Source organism: Haematobia irritans, chromosome 1, assembly GCF_050003625.1.
Source record: "Haematobia irritans isolate KBUSLIRL chromosome 1, ASM5000362v1, whole genome shotgun sequence".
NCBI classification, from domain to species: Eukaryota; Metazoa; Arthropoda; class Insecta; order Diptera; family Muscidae; genus Haematobia; species Haematobia irritans.
In genome coordinates, this window is record NC_134397.1 from 135,804,736 (window position 1) to 135,823,713 (window position 18,978).

General features: G+C 30.1%; 2 protein-coding genes across 2 annotated transcripts; both read left to right on the top strand.

Annotated features, from left to right (window-relative positions):
- The first annotated feature begins 4,121 nt into the window (after positions 1 to 4,121).
- On the top strand, positions 4,122 to 12,397 carry LOC142221871 (hatching enzyme 1.2-like). Its single transcript, XM_075291722.1, has 2 exons — positions 4,122 to 5,065; positions 11,987 to 12,397. The coding sequence occupies exons 1-2, from the start codon at positions 4,166 to 4,168 to the stop codon at positions 12,203 to 12,205; spliced, it is 1,119 nt and encodes a 372-aa protein (XP_075147837.1). The 5' UTR covers positions 4,122 to 4,165; the 3' UTR covers positions 12,206 to 12,397.
- A 3,709-nt stretch (positions 12,398 to 16,106) lies between these two features.
- wam (wampa) lies at positions 16,107 to 17,983 on the top strand. The gene has a single exon (XM_075291723.1). It carries the CDS (start codon positions 16,240 to 16,242, stop codon positions 17,890 to 17,892), a length of 1,653 nt encoding a protein of 550 aa, XP_075147838.1. The 5' UTR covers positions 16,107 to 16,239; the 3' UTR covers positions 17,893 to 17,983.
- Positions 17,984 to 18,978: the final 995 nt, after the last annotated feature.

Consider the following 18,978-nt stretch of genomic DNA (forward strand, 5'->3'; position numbering starts at 1 on the left):
CCCTCATTTTGAAGGTGTGTGTGTGTAGAATGTTGCTCCTATTTTGATTTTGGAATTCACTCTTCAGTTGTCAAAATGCCGTCCAAGCAAGAAGAGCAGCGTATCAAAATTTTGCTCGCGCGTCGCGAAAATCCGAGCTACTCGCACGCAAAGCTGGCAAAATCGCTAAAAGTTGCCCAATCAACCGTTACAAATGTAATTAAAGTGTTTGGGGAACGTTTGTCGACAGCCAGGAAGTCTGGATCGGGGGGAAATCGAAAACCGGAAGCCGCTGAGACGACAAAGAGAGTTGCCGGTAGTTTCAAGCGAAACCCTAACCTCTCTCTCCGAGATGCCGCAAATAAGCTGGGTGTATCGTCTACAACCGTGCATCGAGCCAAAAACGAGCCGGACTATCGACTTACAAGAAGGTAGTGACTCCAAATCGCGATGATAAACAAAATACGACGGCCAAAGCGCGATCCCGGAGGCTGTACACGACGATGCTAACGAAGTTTGACTGCGTGGTAATGGATGACGAAACCTACGTCAAAGCTGACTACAAGCAGCTTCCGGGACAGGAGTTTTATACGGCAAAAGGAAGTGGAAAGGTAGCAGATATTTTCAAGCACATAAAACTGTCAAAGTTCGCAAAGAAATATCTGGTTTGGCAAGCTATCTGTACCTGTGGCTTGAAAAGCAGCATTTTCATAGCTTCCGGGACTGTCAACCAAGAAATTTACGTGAAAGAGTGTTTGAATAAACGTCTGCTGCCTTTCCTGAAGGAACTCGGTTGTTCCATACTGTTTTGGCCGGATTTGGCATCTTGCCATTACGGTAAAAACGCCATGGAGTGGTACGCCGCCAACAACGTGCAGGTGGTTCCCAAGGACAAGAACCTTCCCAACACGCCAGAGCTCCGCCCAATTGAGAAATACTGGGCTATTGTCATGCGGAACCTAAAGAAGACCAAAAAAACTGCTAAGGACGAGCAGCAGTTCAAGGCAAACTGGCTTTCTGCGGCGAAGAAGTTGGACAAGGTGGCTGTACAAAATCTGATGGCATGTGTCAAGCGTGAGGCCCGGCAATTCGGATTTGGAAAAGCGAAAGCCTAACTGAATATTTTTCCTGAATTTGAAAAAGAATTAATTGAACTTGAAAAAGAAATTTAATTTAATTTTTTAAATAAACGATTTCACCGATTTACACGCGTTTTCCCTTGACCAAATTTTGACCGTATCGCCCTTTAAGGAGCATGTACTCATATTGTGCAAAATTTAACTAAAATCAACTAATCTTCATGAACTAAAATAAAGTTTAGTTGGCAATAGAGCCCTTTTTTCTGGCTGTATAGAAAATTTTGTCCAAATTTCTATAGAAAATTTTCTCAATATGTTATTTCTATAGAAAATTTTGTTAAAATATTATTTCTATAGAAAATTTTCTCAAAATTTTATTTCTATAGAAAATTTTCTCAAAATGTGATTTCTATAGAAAATTTTCTCAAAATGTTATTTCTATAGAAAATTTTCTCAAAATTTTATTTCTATAGAAAATTTTCTCAAAATTTTATTTTTGTAGAAATTTTTTTCAAAATTTTATTTCTATGGAAAATTGTCTCAAAATTTTATTTCTATGGAAAATTTTCTCAAAATTTTAGTTCAATAAAAAATTTTCTCAAAATTTTATTTCTATAGAAAATATTCTCAAAATTTTATTTCTATAGAAAATTTTCTCAAAATGTTATTTCTATAGAAAATTTTCTCAAAATTTTATTTCTATAGAAAATTTTCTCAAAATTTTATTTCTTTAGAAAACTTTCAGAACATTTTCTCAATATTGAGAATAATAATATTAAAAATAAAATATTTCTATAGAAAATTTTCTCAAAATTTTATTTCTATAGAAAATTATCTCAAAATTTTATTTCTATAGAAAATGTTGTCAATTTTTCATTTCTCTAAATTTTATTTCTATATAAAATTTTCTTAAAATTTTATTTCTATAGAAAATTTTATTTCTATAGAAAATAATCTGAAAATTTTATTCCTATAGAAAATGTTGTCAATTTGTTATTTCTATGGAAAATTTTCTCAATATTTTATCTTATTGAAAATTTTCTGAAAATTTTATTTTTATATAAAATTTTCTGAAAATTTAATTTTTATAGAAAAATTTCTCAAAATTTTATTTCTATGGAAAATGTTCTCAATATTTTATTTCTATAGAAAATTTTGACAAAATTATATTTCTATAGAAAATTTTCTTAAAATTTTATTTCTATTAATATCCCAGCAAATTAGTTTAGGTTAAAAATTGCTTACCAAGAACATTTGCGATATACCCTCAGCAATACCGCATGCTTGAGAATAATGACTTAACAGGTTGGCTGATAAGTCCTCGGTCTAACAAAGAAAAACACTTTTTTTTGTCAAAATTCGTTTTTATTATTCAACTTAGTTTCCGTCAAGAGCGATACAACGATTATAATGAATTTCCAATTTTTTGATACCATTTTGGTAGTACTCCTTCGGTTTTCCCTCAAAATAGGCCTCAGTTTCGGCGATCACCTCTTCATTGCAGCCAATCTTTTTTCCCTGCGAGCATCCTTTTGAGGTCTGAGAAAAAGAAAAAGTCGCTGGGGGCCAGATCTGGAGAATACGGTGGGTGGGGAAGCAATTCGAAGCCCAATTCAAGAATTTTTGCCATCTTTCTCAATGACTTGTGGCAGGGTGCGTTGTCTTGGTGGAACAACACTTTTTTCTTCTTTATATGGGACCATTTGCATTACTTTCCCAGCGGACTTTTGAGTCTTTCCACGCTTCGGAGCGGTTCGCCGGTCGCTGTCCACTCAGCCGACTGTCGATTGGACTCAGGAGTGTAGTGATGGAGCCATGTTTCATCCATTGCCACATATCGACGGAAAAACCTGGGTGTATTACGAGTTAACAGCTGCAAACACCGCTCAGAATCATCAACACGTTGTTGTTCTTGGTCAAATGTGAGCTCGCGCGGCACCCATTTTGCACAGAGCTTCCGCATATCCAAATATCGATGAATGATATGATCAACACGTTCCTTTGATATCTTTAAGGCCTCTGCTATCTCGATCAACTTCATTTTACGGTCATTCAAAATCATATTGTGGATTTTTTTGATGTTTTCGTCGATAACCGATAACCACCTCTTTCGGGCGTCCACTGCGTTCACCGTCCTCCGTGCTCATTTCACCACCCTTGAATTTTGCATACCAATCAATTATTGTTGATTTCCCTGGACAGAGTCCGGAAACTCATTATCAAGCCAACATTTTGCTAATGAAAGCTACTGCTGGGATGATTTGTCCATAGAGTTCGCATAATAAAAAGAATTCTCGAACCTTTGCTTTAAAATCAAGTCCATTTTGTTTTAAAACTTTTCGTTGATTTTTTCTCTCGGTGTACATTATTTGTTAAACAAATCTTCAACACGTAAAAGTTTTTATGACATCGTAAAACAGTGCGAATTCATCCATCATTCAGTGAGTGAGAGTGCGTGGCTCTCTTATCAGTTACAGACAGGCGTAAAAAGGAGCAATGCAAGTTCATAATATTTTCGCATCGCAAGTTCATATATGTCATCGACCTAAGTGTAGTGATTTAAAAAATAAATCCCTCAGGTATGAAAGCGGGACGGAAAAAAGGTGTATTACACAAACATAAAAATAAAAACAAATAAACATTAAAAAAAGAACATTTAAATATTTATTATTTAAACGGCTGTTTCAACAAATAAACGCAAAAGTTTACATGACAAGCATTACCAGAGAGATAGAGCAGCGACAGCGATCGAATTGTGGTCGTTAAATTCATGTCGAATGGCTGAAGGTTGCAATGCTCGATGATATTCATACTTTTGGCCAACTACAGTGATACTCTACCCCTCCCTCGAGGCGGGGAGGGGGTGGGACAAAAAATAAAACAGTGAAATTTTTATGGTCTATCATAGTTTTCATATCAAAATTGTTGACATAACATGGAGGTAGAATGCTAAGTATGGGTATGCTATAGGTAGTGGTAATGTTAATGACTGACGTTGATTGTTCTAGAGTTCCACTCTAGCGACGGGTGTATAAATTTAATTGTATCCGATAGATAGTTCAGTAGTTGTTAATTCGAAAAAGCACCTTAAGCAACAATTGAAAGAAATGAGCTTCCTTAAATCTTTGGCCATAGTCTTTCTTAGCCTAAGGCTAATTCAAAGTAGACCTTTAAATATTAAAAGTTTCCAAGATCCCCTCAATATTGAAGCGAAATCTCAGGAAGGTCAACATTTAATAAGCTCCATCTATGAAGGACTTTTGCCACAGGATCCTACCCCCAAAGGAATTCAATTCGATGCCAATGATGTGGACAATGAACACGATACTTCGGATGTCTTCGATTTAAGCATATATGGTCGATCATTATATCGCATTCCGGACTCCGATATGACTGGCAAACTTTTGGAAACCTATAAAGCTGATACATCACCAGTAAATCCCGAGGAATTGGGATCCTATGTAGAGGGCGATATTGTTATGCCTCAATCTTCGGTAATATTGAAAAATGGCCTCACTACCAAATCCACACGATGGCCCAATGGTATTATCCCCTATGAAATTGGGGGTAAATTTCAACGAGAAGAGTTAAATGTGATAGCCAATGCCATTAATGAATATCATCAAAGGACCTGTATACGTTTTGTACCACGTTCCAGCGAAACGGATTATATAATCATTCTAAATGGCCGCTCGGGTTGTTGGTCCTCTATCGGTCGTGTTGGAGGTAAACAGGAAGTGAATTTACAAACTCCCGGCTGTTTGAGTAAACCTGGTACAGCAATGCATGAACTAATGCATGTTTTGGGATTTCTACATGAGCAGAATCGCCAAGAACGTGACTCATTTGTTGATATACAATACAAGAATATCAAAAAGGCGGCGTATGAGAATTTCAAGAAAATCACTCCAACAGCTGCCTTTGGGGTGCCTTACGATTATGGCAGTGTAATGCATTATTCAGCGAAAGCTTTTTCCCAGAATGGTGAACCTACAATAGTGGCCAAGGTAAGTTTGATAAGAATTAGTTTCTTTTTATTTAATATAGGCTAGTCCAAAATGTTTTATAACTAACTCATTTTTATACCCAAAACCAACAACAAGTGGGAAAATTTCTCTCCTATCATTGACTGGTAGCCGGTTCTCCGCTTTGTCCAATGACAAGGGACCAATTATACCCTGCGCCACACTGTGAAGCAGATTATTATAAGTTAGTGCGTGCAAACACCCAGAAGAAGACGAGATATGCACATGGTATCTTTGGCAATAATGCTCAGGGTGGGCCCCTGAGTTGATCTAGCCATGTCCATGTCAGTCTGTGAACACATTTTTGTCTAGGTCGCAGTTTTAGTCCAGTCGACTTCAAATTTGACACAATTATTTTTTTCTTTGTATCAGAATAGAACCCTATTGATTCGGACTGTAGGTCAAAATTTTCACTACGATTTACTTAAAATTATGCATGTCAAATTTGGTCATACTCGGTTTCGATTTACATATAGCTCCGATATCTTTCGGTTGATTTTCTAAAATTTCGTCCAAGGGGTCCTTCTTCTCGGACTTGAATCTCGACACATACATCGAGTTTGTCGAGGTTGATAATAAACTTGCTTTAATATAGCAAATTGGATACTCAATCACTATTGCCACTCGAGTCAGAAAGAATCTACTAAAATTTTAAGAAAATTCTACCAAAAATTTCATTTTGAAGTTTTTGACCAATTTTGGTGGTCGGTAAAAATTTGTATACCCTGCGCCACACTGTGGAACAGTGTGGCCCGATATGGACTTATATGGCCCCAGAAGTCAGAGTTTTACCCTAATTTGCTTAAAATTTTGCACAAGAAGAACAATTAGTACTATAATCAAGTGTGCCAAATTTTATTGAAATCGGTTCAGATTTAGATATAGCTCCCATATATTTCTTTCGCCCGATATGGACCAATACGGTCCCTGAAGCCAGAGTTTTACCCCAATTTGATTGAAGTTTTGCACTAGGAGTACAGTTAGTAGTGTATTCAAGTGTGTAAAATTTTATTGAAATCGGTTCAGATTTAGATATAGCTCCCATATATATCTTTCGCTCGATATGCACTAATATGGACCCAGCAGCCAGATTTTTATACCGATTTGCTTGAAATTTTGTACAAACATAAAACTTAGTCGTATAGTCAAGTGTGCAAAATTTTATTGAAATCGGTTCAGATTTAGATATAACTCCCATATATATCTTTCGCCCGATATGGACTTATATGGCCCCAGAAGCCAGATTTTTGGCCGAATTTGATTGAAATTTTGCACTAGGAGTACAATCAGTAGTATAGTCAAGTGTGCAAAATTTGATTGAAATCGGTTCAGATTTAGATATAGCTCCCATATATATCTTTCGCCCGATATGGACTAATATAGTCCTAAAAGCCAGAGTTTTGGCCCAATTTGGTTGAAATTTTGCACAAGAAGTAGATTTAGCATTGTAGCTATGCGTACCAAATTTGGTTAAAATCGATTCAGATTTAGAAATAGCTCCCATATATATCTTTCGCCCGATATGCACTTATATGGACCCAGAAGCCAGAGTTTTATCCCGATTAGCTCGAAATTTTGCACAAGGAGTACAATTGGTAGTATAGTCATGTGTGCCAAATTTGATTGAAATCGGTTTAGATTTAGATATAGCTTCCATATATATTTTTCGCCCGATATGGACTTATATGGCCCCAGAAGCCAGAGTTTTGGCCCAATTTGGTTGTTTCCCATATTTTTTTACTAAAATTGTGTTCCACCCTAGTGCATTAACCAACTTAAATTTTGAGTCTATAGATTTTGTAAAAGTCTATCAAATTCTGTCCAAATCGAGTGATATTTAAATGTATGTATTTGGGACAAATCTTTATATATAGGCCCCAACACATTTGACGGATGTGATTTGATTGAAATCGGTTTAGATTTAGATATAGCTTCCATATATATTTTTCGCCCGATATGGACTTATATGGCCCCGGAAGCCAGAGTTTTTGCCCAATTTGGTTGTTTCCCATATTTTTTTACTAAAATTGTGTTCCACCCTAGTGCATTAGCCAACTTAAATTTTGAGTCTATAGATTTTGTAAAAGTCTATCAAATTCTGTCCAAATCGAGTGATATTTAAATGTATGTATTTGGGACAAACCTTTATATATAGCACCCAACACATTTGACGGATGTGATATGGTATCGAAAATTTAGATCTGCAAAGTGGTGCAGGGTATAATATAGTCGGCCACGCCCGACTTTAGACTTTCTTACTTGTTTTTTACTAACATTGTGTTCCAACCTAGTGCATTAGCTGACTTAAATTTTGAGTCTATAGATTTTGTAGAAGTCTATCAAATTCTGTCCAGATCGAGAGATATTTAAATGTATGTATTTGGGACAAACCTTTATATATAGCCCCCAACACATTTGACGGATGTGATATGGTATCGAACATTTAGATCTGCAAAGTGGTGCAGGGTATAATATAGTCGGCCCCGCCCGACTTTAGACTTTCCTTACTGGTTTCTTCTAAAGAAATATATTATTTATGAAATTTTATTACTTGTTGGCAATGCAAAATACATACGTTTCTCCAAATATACTTTAATGTAGAGGTGTGCACGTGACACGAAATTGTCGTGACTCACTAAAATTTGATTCACGCTGACGGCTTGAGTGTGCGTGAGCGTGAGCGTGATTAACCAACCAAATGTCGTGCGTGAGCGTGAGTCACGCAAATAATATCTTCCCGAGTGTACGTGAGTAACGAATTTCGGAAAAACACGCTCACGAAAATAATCCCGCTTACGAACATAAAATGCTTACGAGTTGAATTCATTTACAATTTTAGTGACATCCTAGGTGGTAAGAGTTTTATAACGCACTCGATTTTAACCATACTCATGTTTTCAATTAGGTTCTATATGTAAATCACTCATAAAATTATTCGTGAGTCACGGGGTTTTTCGTGAGTCATGACATTTATCGTAAGTCACGACATTAAAAAGATTTTCGTGCGTGAGTGTGCGTGAGTACAAATTTTCTTTTCGTGAGCGTGAGTCCTATCAAAGAATATCGTGACTGTGCGTGAATAAGATTTCTCTGTCGTGAGTGTGCGTGAACAAAATATTACTCACGTGCATACCTCTACTTTAATGCAAATATTTCCCAAATATAAATAGTTAAAGCACTCACTTTCTCTGAATTATGTATTCAAGAAACTTTATTTGTCCACATCTGTTCTGATATAAAAAAAAAAAAAAAACATAAACAACATATAGACCACTCCACAACAAATCGAACTGAAAATTTATATTCGTCTTTGTTGGGAACCACCGTGGTGCAATGGTTAGCATGCCCGCCTTGCATACACAAGGTCGTGGGTTCGATTCCTGCTTCGACCGAACACCAACAAGTTTTTCAGCGGTGGATTATCCCACCTCAGTAATGCTGGTGACATTTTTGAGGGTTTCAAAGCTTCTCTAAGTGGTTTCACTGCAATGTGGAACGCCGTTCGGACTCGGCTATAAAAAGGAGGTCCCTTGTCATTCACCAATGTGGTATCACAATGGACTGAATAGTCTAAGTGAGCCTGATACATCGGGCTGCCACCTAACCTAACCTAACCATTTGTCTTTGTTTCTGGACGTCTAGACACCACGGTTGTCACAGTTGGTGGAATTCTATCAGAAATTGTAGATTTTTTGGATTGGTAGAATTTTTAATGTTTTGGTAGATTTTGTATGAAAGATTTTCTATCGAAATAAACTTTTGACAACATTTTCTATGGAAATAAAATTGTGACAAAAATTTTCTATAAAAATAAATTTTTGACAAAATTTTCTATAGAAATAAATTTTTAACAAAATTTTCTATAGAAATAAATTTTTGACAAAATTTTCTATAGAAATAAATTTTTAACAAAATTTTCTATATAGAAATAAAATTTTGAGAACATTTTCTATATAGAAATAAATTTTGACAAAATTTTCTATAGAAATAAAATTTTGACAAAATTTTCTATGGAAATAAAATTTTGACAAAATTTTCTATGGAAATAAAATTTTGACAAAATTTTCTATGGAAATAAAATTTTGACAAAATTTTCTATGGAAATAAAATTTTGACAAAATTTTCTATAGAAATAAAATTTTTGACAAAATTTTCTATAGAAATAAAATTTTGACAAAATTTTTTATAGAAAAAAAAATTACAAAATTTTGTATAAAATAAAATTTTGACAAAATTTTCTATGGAAATAAAATTTTGACAAAATTTTCTATGGAGATAAAATTTTGACAAAATTTTCTATGGAAATAAAATTTTGACAAAATTTTCTATAGAAATAAAATTTTTGACAAAATTTTCTATAGAAATAAAATTTTGACATAATTTTCTATAGAGCCAAAATTTTCTATAGAAATAAAATTTTGACAAAATATTCTATGGAAATAAAATTTTGACAAAAGTTTCTATAGAAATAAAATTTTTGACAAAATTTTCTATAGAAATACAATTTTGATAACATTTTCTATAGAAATAAAATGTTGACAAAGTATTCTATAAAATTTTAATACAATTTTCAACACAAATAAAACTTTGACAAATTTTTCTATGGAAATAAAATTTTGACAAAATTTTCTATGGAAATAAAATTTTGACAAAATTTTCTATAGAAATAAAATTTTTGAAAAAATTGTCTATAGAAATAAAATTTTGACATAGTTTTCTATAGAGCCAAAATTTTCTATAAAAATAAAATTTTGACAAAATTTTCTATAGGAATAAAATTTTGACATAATTTTCTATAGAGCCAAAATTTTCTATTGAAATAAAATTTTGACAAAATTTTCTATGGAAATAAAATTTTAACAAAATTTTCTATGGAAATAAAATTTGACAAAATTTTCTATAGAAATAAAATTTTGATAAAATTTTCTATAGAAATAAAATTTTGACATAATTTTCTATAGAGCCAAATTTTTCTATAGAAATAAAATTTTGATAAAATTTTCTATAGAAATAAAATTTTGACAAAGTCTTCTATAAAATTTTAATACAATTTTCAACACAGGTAAATTTTGACAACATTTGCTATAGATATAAAATTTTGACAAAATTTTCTATAGAAATAAAATTTTGACAAAATTTTCTATAATAATAAAATTTTGACAAAGTCTTCTATAAAATTTTAATACAATTTTCAACACAAGTAAAATTTTGACAACATTTTCTATAGATATAAAATGTTGACAACATTTTCTATAGATATAAAATTTTGACAACATTTTCTATAGATATAAAATTTTGACAACATTTTCTATAGATATAAAATTTTGACAACATTTTCTACAGATATAAAATTTTGACAAAGTTTTGTGTAGAAATACAATTTTGGAAAAAAGAGGTTTTTGTTTGGTATTTTTGTGGTAAAATTTTCTCCCAATTTTGGTATATTATTTTTGGCAACCGTGCTAGACATCCAAATTGTTATGCGATTTGGCTCAAATTCAAAATGGGGCGATATTATAGGTCCGAATATACACAATATTCGGACCTATAATCGTTCCAGGTTTTGGTATAGCCTCCATATAGACCAATCTACCAATTTGATTTCTTGAGCTTCTAGTATATACCGATTTGCATGATATTGGATACATAGAGATATTTTAGGTTCATAAATAGACGTTTGCATGATATTGGATATATAGAGATATTTTAGGTTCATAAATAGATGTTCCAAATGTGGTGTGTATCGGTTCATGTTTTAGTATAGCCCCCTTAAAGACCATTGTCCCGATTTGACTCTCTTGTGCTTAGGTTTGGTTAAGTATAGGGGCAGACCGATATTTCAGGCTCACTTAGACTATTCGTTCTATTGAGATACCACCGTGGGGAACTTATCACTGAGTGCTACCCTTCTTGTTATAGCCGAGTACGAAAAAATAAACTTCTTACTTAATTAATTGAAAAAAAAAACTTCATTTAATTAACAGATTGACTCAATGGAACAAAATAATTGAGATTTCAAAAATAAATAAATGTTTTAATCAATTAAAAGAAATTCCTTTTCCAAAAAAAGCTATTCCTTTTTAATGAATCCAATTTTTTATGTTTAATTAACTCTGTGATTGATGCTAACATTTTAGTGATTGAAGCAATTTTAGTTACAAAATTCATTGATATAAAATTGCAGAGAGTAGTCCACTGTAATTACTTTATTTTGGCCAAATAGGCTTAGAATTACATGCTCTGAATGAATAAATGAAATAAATAAAATTGATTGAAAATTTTGATTCCTCCGTAGGGCTCTAGATATCAAATCTGGGGTCGATTTATATGGCGATCTTTATAATTATTAACCGATATAAACCAGAACGGATGAAATTTGCTCCTCCAAATTGTTATGGATCGAGATAAAACATTTTTGGCTTAGTTGTTAGAGGTCATATTGTAACTTCGCGTACAAAATTTCAACCAGATCGGGTCAAATGTGATCTTCCAAGAAGCACCGCAAGACAAATCTGGGGGTCGATTTATATGGGGTCCGATATGGCCATTTAAAATACCATCCGACCTTTCAACTGACGGACGGACGGACATCGCTAGATCGTCTTAGAATTTCACCACGACCCAGACTATATATATTATCGGGTCTCGGACTAATTTTTGATGTGTTACAAACGGAATACCATGGTTAGTTTACCCCCTCCCTTGATGGAGAGTACAAATAGGTGTCTCAAATGATTATCGTTGGAAATAATCGTTGCATAGACTCCAAAATCACTTAACGAAGATTAAAATCTTATGATTTACAAAAAAAATGTTTGAACATTCAAAGTAAAGTCTTATGCATAAAAACATTTGTTTTATATGTTTGTTAATATTTGCTCTATTTTCTCTATATCGTTTTAGCAATCCGATGGTAATACAGTTATGGGACAACGTATGGGATTTTCAAATCTGGATATTGAAAAAATCAATCGAATGTACAATTGCTATGAAAATCCTAAATCCAATATACCTCCACCTGTTGATCTAGCAGATAGTAACGATACATTTTTTCACCCAGGAAAACTAATTGGAGATATTTTCGATAATGTAGTGAATACACTGCACAAAGTTGGAAAATAAATAACATTGAGATGATATAGCTATGTAAGAGGAGAAAAAACTATAGACTGATTGTTAAACCATTGCTGTTTAATAAACGTTTGAGATTTTGCGTTATTCATATCTCAATCGGTATTATAATAATGTTCTATTTAATATACTATTTTTAAGATTTACTTTATAATAATAATAAATAAATGTATGTGAAAAAAACTGTGTTTACTCTTTATGTATTTATAAGGTTTTTTATAGAAAATTTTGTAAACATTTTATTGCTATAGAAAATTTTGTCACAATTTTATTTCTATAGAAAATTTTGTCAACATTTTATTTCTTTGGAAAATTTTGTCAAAATTTTATTTCTACAGAAAATTTTGTCAAAATTTTATTTCTATAGAAAATTTTATCAAAATTTTATTTCTTTAGGCAATTTTTTCAAAATTTTATTTCTACAGAAAATTTTGTCAAAATTTTATGTTGTTAAAATTTTCTTTCAATAGAAAAATAGAAATTTTCGTCAAAATTTTATTTCTATATAAAATTTTTACAAAATTTTATTTATATAAAAAATTTTCATTCGTTTTGTTTTGTTATTGTTGGTTTTGTTCTTTAAGCATTGTTGTTGTTTTTTTGGTTGATAGTTTTGCTGCAAGTAGAGGATGCTGATGAGGAATGTGGTAATTCCGAAACGTGCGTCCATCCAACCATCTTGCAGTCTATAGGGCTTTGCCCAAATAAATTTGACAAACATTCTTTTCCTCTATTGGTTAAGCTACACTTGTAGTTTAGTCAATGTATGGTTTTAAGCTGCAATAAAAAACAACAACAATTCTTAAAGAACAAAACCAACAATAACAAAACAAAAAGAATGAAAATTTTTATTTATATAGAAAATTTTGACAAAATTTTATTTTAATAGAAAATGTTAACAAACTTTTATTTCTATAGAAAAATTTGTCAACATTTTATTTATATAGAAGATTTTCTCAAAATTTTATTTCTATGGAAAATTTTATCAAATATACAAAATTTTATCAAATATACAAAATTTTATCAAAAATTTTCTCAAAAATGTTATTTCTATACAAAAATTTCGCAAAATTTTTTTTCTATGGAAAATTTCGTCAAAATTTTATTTCTATAAAGAATTTTGACAAAATTTTATCTCTATAGAACATGTTAACAAAATTTTATTTCTATAGAAAATGTTGTCAAAATTTTATTTGTATAGAAGTTTTTCTCAAAATTTTGTTTCTATGGGAAATTGTATCAAATATACAAAATTTTATCAAAAATTGTCTCAAAAATTTTATTTCTATGGGAAATTTTGTCAAAATTTCATTTCTATAGAAAATTTTGTCAAAATTTCATTTCTATAGGAAATTTTGTCAAAATTTTATTTCTATAGGAATTTTTTTCAAAATTTCATTTCTATAGGAAATTTTGTCAAAATTTTATTTCTATAGGAAATTTTTTCAAAATTTTTTTTCTATAGAAAATTTTCTCAAACAATTTTTTCTATAGAAACTTTTTCAATTTTTTTTTGTAGAATATTTTGTAAAAATTCTCTCAAAAATATTATTTCTTTAGAAAAGTTTTCTCAAAAATTTATTTCTATAGGAAATTTTGTCAAAATATTATTTCTTTAGAAAATTGTGTCAAAATTTCATTTTTATAGAAAATTTTGTCAAAATTTCATTTCTATAGGAAACTTTGTCAAAATTTCATTTCTATAGGAAATTTTGTCAAAATTTCATTTCTATAGGAAATTTTGTCAAAATTTCATTTCTATAGGAAATTTTGTCAAAATTTCATTTCTATAGGAAATTTTGTCAAAATTTCATTTCTATAGAAAATTCTGTCAAAATTTCATTTCTATAGGAAATTTTGTCACAATTTTATTTCTATAGGAAATTTTGAAAAAATTTTATTTCTATAGGAAACAGGTGTTCAAAAAAGACGCATCCGCAATTTTTTTACAATGGAAAAATTAGGAATGCGTGCTGTCATTAAATATTTAAATAAAAAAGGTTTACCGGGATAAGAAATTCATAATAATTCATAATTAGTAATAATTCAAAGGTATTTTATTGATTGACAATATGCAAATTAAATGTACAAATTCGAGAAAAACGTCCTGGATTACTACACAAAAAAAAATTATTTTTCATCAAGACAACGCCCTCCCCCGAACCGCCCTCGTATAGAAGAGTTTGTCAAAATTGTATTTCTATAGGAAATTTTCTCAAAATATTATTTTTATAAAAAATTTTCTCAAAAATATTATTTCTATTCTATTATTATTTCTATTCTATTATTATTATTTCTATTATTGTTTCTATAGAAAATTTTGCCAAAATTTTATTTCTATCGAAAATTTTGTCAAAATTTTATTTCTATAGAAAATTTTGTCAAAATTTAATTTCTATAGATAATTTTGTCAAAATTTTATTTCTATAGAAAATTTTGGCAAAATTTTATTTTTATAGAATATTTTGTCAAAATTTTATTTCTATAGAAAATTTTGTCAAAATTTTATTACTATAGAAAATTTTGTCAAAATTTTATTTCTATAGAAAAATTTCTCAAACTTTTATTTCAATAGAAAATTTGTCAAAATTTTATTTCTATAGAAAATTTTCTCAAAATGTTATTATAGAAAATTTTATTTCTATAGAAAATTTTGTTTCAATAGAAAATTTTGTCAAAATTTTATTTCTATAGAAAATTTTCTCAAACTTTTATTTCAATAGAAAATTTGTCAAAATTTTATTTCTATACAAAACTTTCTCAAAAATTTTATTTCTATAGAAAATTTTCTCAAAATTTTATTATTATAGAAAATTTCATTTCTGTAGAAAATTTTATTTATATAGAAAATTTGGCAAAATTTTATTTCTATATAAAATTTTGTAAAAATTTTATTTCAATAGAAAATTTTCTCAAAATTTTATTTCAATAGAAAATTTTCTCAAAATTTTATTTCTATAGAGAATTTTCTCAAAATTTTATTTCTATAGAGAATTTTCTCAAAATTTTATTTCTATAGAATATTTTCTAAATTTTTTTTTCTAAATTTTTCTCAAAAATGTATTTCTATGGAAAATTTTGTTAAAATTTTATTTCTATGGAAAATTTTGTTAAAATTTAATTTTTATAGAAAATTTTGTTAAAATTTTATTTCTATAGAAAATTTTGTTTCAATAGAAAATTTTGTCAAAATTTTATTTCTATAGAAAATTTTCTCAAACTTTTATTTCAATAGAAAATTTGTCAAAATTTTATTTCTATACAAAACTTTCTCAAAAATTTTATTTCTATAGAAAATTTTCTCAAAATTTTATTATTATAGAAAATTTCATTTCTGTAGAAAATTTTATTTATATAGAAAATTTGGCAAAATTTTATTTCTATATAAAATTTTGTAAAAATTTTATTTCAATAGAAAATTTTCTCAAAATTTTATTTCAATAGAAAATTTTCTCAAAATTTTATTTCTATAGAGAATTTTCTCAAAATTTTATTTCTATAGAGAATTTTCTCAAAATTTTATTTCTATAGAATATTTTCTAAATTTTTTTTTCTAAATTTTTCTCAAAAATGTATTTCTATGGAAAATTTTGTTAAAATTTTATTTCTATGGAAAATTTTGTTAAAATTTAATTTTTATAGAAAATTTTGTTAAAATTTTATTTCTATAGAAAATTTTCTCAAAATTTTTTTTCGGTAGAAAACTTTCTTTAAATTTGGGTTTTTGAAGTAGCTCTTAGTTAAAGGGAATATTTTGCAAAATTCAAGCTATTTTCAGTGAAGCCTTAAGTTTATAATTCCTGTCAGAGACTGAAAGCGTTTGGTGCTTCTGTACTGAATTCCTGGTACGTATATCAAACTTTGTATTAGAAGTCAATTGAAAAATAAATACTTTAAAAATTTTGTTTTTATAGAATTTTCCCTTCCTTCCCTACCAAGCCAAAAATAGAGCTTCTCTACAATTTTCCATAAATTTTAGAAAGAGGCCACACACACATTATCCAAGTCTAATACCGCCAACAAAAATGGACAATGCGGAAAAAAAGAATTTCCTTGAAGCCTATTTGGCTAAACAAAAAGAATTGGGTAAACGACAACGTGAATACAAGAAAATACTATCGACAAAATTGAAAAGTCGCAAGGAAACCATTATCGAGGCAAGCTATCAGAATGCCATTAAACAATTGAAACTGGAAAAAGATGATCTTAGGGCTCAAATATGGGTAGCCAATGGAGTGACCCATGTGCGTGAGAATAAACGGTGCTTGCGCAGCATTAAAAGCCACGTTGAGTGCCAAGAGGAATTGGCCGATGAGAATCGCAAACTGAAAGCAGCTATTGGAAATTTGGAACGTGAAATTAGCAGAGTGAATAAACAAATCTACGATTTAAATCGCCAAACAGTTCCCGAAAATCAACATCAAGCCCATGTGGCGAAAACCCGTAAGCGCATGATGATATTGGAAAATCAATTGGAGGTGGGTATAAGAAGAGAATGTGGTTTTGCTGCGGCCAATGCAGAATTACGCGAAGAACTAATTAAGGTACTCAATCATCGGACCTTATTCAATGAATCCTATTCGAAATTGGTCCAGAAATTGAATAGCGATAAGAAATATTTGATCGATTTAATCGAATATGCCTTGGGCACCTTTGATAATTGTATCGATATTTATGAAAAAATCGATAACTTAACCAAAAAGGAGGCAAAGGAACGCAACTCACGTAAGGTGGAAATGCAGGGGATTATGAGAAAAATTGCTGCCGATTCTGATACCACAGAGTTCATGTACACCAAAGGCAAGGCTCGGGAACTGGCCGATTTACAGCCTAAGGAATATGCTCGACGAGAAAAGTTCCGCCGTGACCATAGTAAGAAGATCAATTTGTACCAAAAAATCCTGGATAAAATTCAAGACTATACCCAAACACAAAATGTTGAGAAGGTCATTGAGAAATTCCAGCAACAGGAAAGTCTATACTACTCCTATTTCAATTATGCCAATGAGCTTAGCTATCACATGACTCTTCTCACCAATTCTGTGAATAGACTTTACATTGACATTGACTCGCTGAAGAAATCCAATTTGAATTCCCTACAAAATCAAGAAGAGACCATAGAACGTTTGGAACAAACTTTGGCTGAAAAACAAAAGAAAAACTCCGAATTGCTTAAGGTTCGTGAGGCCAATGATCAACATTTGGATAGCCTGTTACAGGGCATCGAAACCCTTTTCAAAATGTCCCAATGTGATGCATCGCCCCTGATGATGCTATTGGGTAATCATTCGCATGTCGATTTGATTAATGTTCGTCGCTTTTTGAAAATATTGGAACGTCGTATTTTCGATATAACAGCCAGTGTTTATGTCCTGGAGAGACGTGACGACTCGAAGGCATTTGGTGATTATGTGGTGAAGCAAATCGAAAAGATCTGCGATTGGCCCACTGACCTGGACGATATTGTCTTGACCCAACAATGTCCCGAATGTGCCGAGGGAGAAGCTTTCAATGAGGATGACGGTGGAGATGGTGGTGTTCTTATCCACTTTATTGAAGAATCCAAAAGAAAACTCTTTGAGAAAGTTAATCAGCCAGAAATGCAATATCGTTTGCATAGCATCAGCAATTGTCGTTTGCCACATTCACGGATATTGGCTGCCAAGAGGAATGCCTGAAATGAAGACGTTATAACAGTTATCTATGCAATGGTGATTGTATTGGATTTATTGAAATATATTTTTGAAATAAAATTATGAACTTAAATAATTAGAGTGCTAGGGGTCTGCTAACTAAAACGAAAATCGGGTTTGAACTTATCGAACTTATGTTGATGTCCTATTTTTGACATCTTCAAATTCGATATTCAAAATCGGTAGAATTTTACTAAAAATGGTAGATTTTTTTTTACTATAGATTGGTAAAATTCTTGATTTTGTGCATCTCCAACTAAGAGATGCTTTATAAAGTTTCTATAGAAATAAAATTTTGACAAAATTTTCTATAGAAATAAATTTTTTTAGAAAATTTTCTATAGAAATAAAATTTTTGAGAAAATTTTCTATACAAATACAATTTTTGAGAAAAGTTTCTATAGAAATAAAATTTTGACAAAATTTTCTTTAGAAATAAAATTTTGACAAAATTTTCTATAGAAATAAAATTTTGACAAAATTTTCTATAGAAATAAAATTTTGACAAAATTTTCTATAGAAATAAAATTTTGACAAAATGTTCTATAAAAATAAAATTTTTGAGAACATTTTCTATAGAAACAAAATTTTAACAAAATTTTCTATAGAAATAAAACTTTGACAAAATATTCTATAGAAATAAAATTTTGAAAAAAATCTATAGAAATAACATATTGACAAAATGTTTTATAGAAATAAAATTTTGACAAAATTTTCTATAGAAATAAAATTTTGAAAAATTTTCTATAGAAATAAAATTTTAACAAAATTTTCTATAGAAATAAAACGTTTACAAAATATTCTATAGAAATAAAATTTTGAAAAAAAAAAATCCATAGAAATAAAATTTTGACAAAATGTTTTATAGAAATATAATTTTGACAAAATTTTCTATAGAAATAAAATTTTGACAAAATTTTCTATAGATATAAAACTTTGACAAAATATTCTATAGAAATAAAATTTAAAAAAAAAATATCTATAGAAATAACATTTTGACAAAATGTTTTATAGAAATAAAATTTTGAAAAAATTTTCTTTAGAAATAAAATTTTGACAAAATTTTCTATA

Bases quoted from the DNA above. Each gene is read 5' to 3' on its own strand.
- LOC142221871 (XM_075291722.1), top strand. From the start codon at position 4,166: ATGAGCTTCCTTAAATCTTTGGCCATAGTCTTTCTTAGCCTAAGGCTA. The intron at 5,066-11,986 runs GTAAGTTTGATA...ATATCGTTTTAG, and splicing joins AACCTACAATAGTGGCCAAG to CAATCCGATGGTAATACAGT.
- wam (XM_075291723.1), top strand. From the start codon at position 16,240: ATGGACAATGCGGAAAAAAAGAATTTCCTTGAAGCCTATTTGGCTAAA.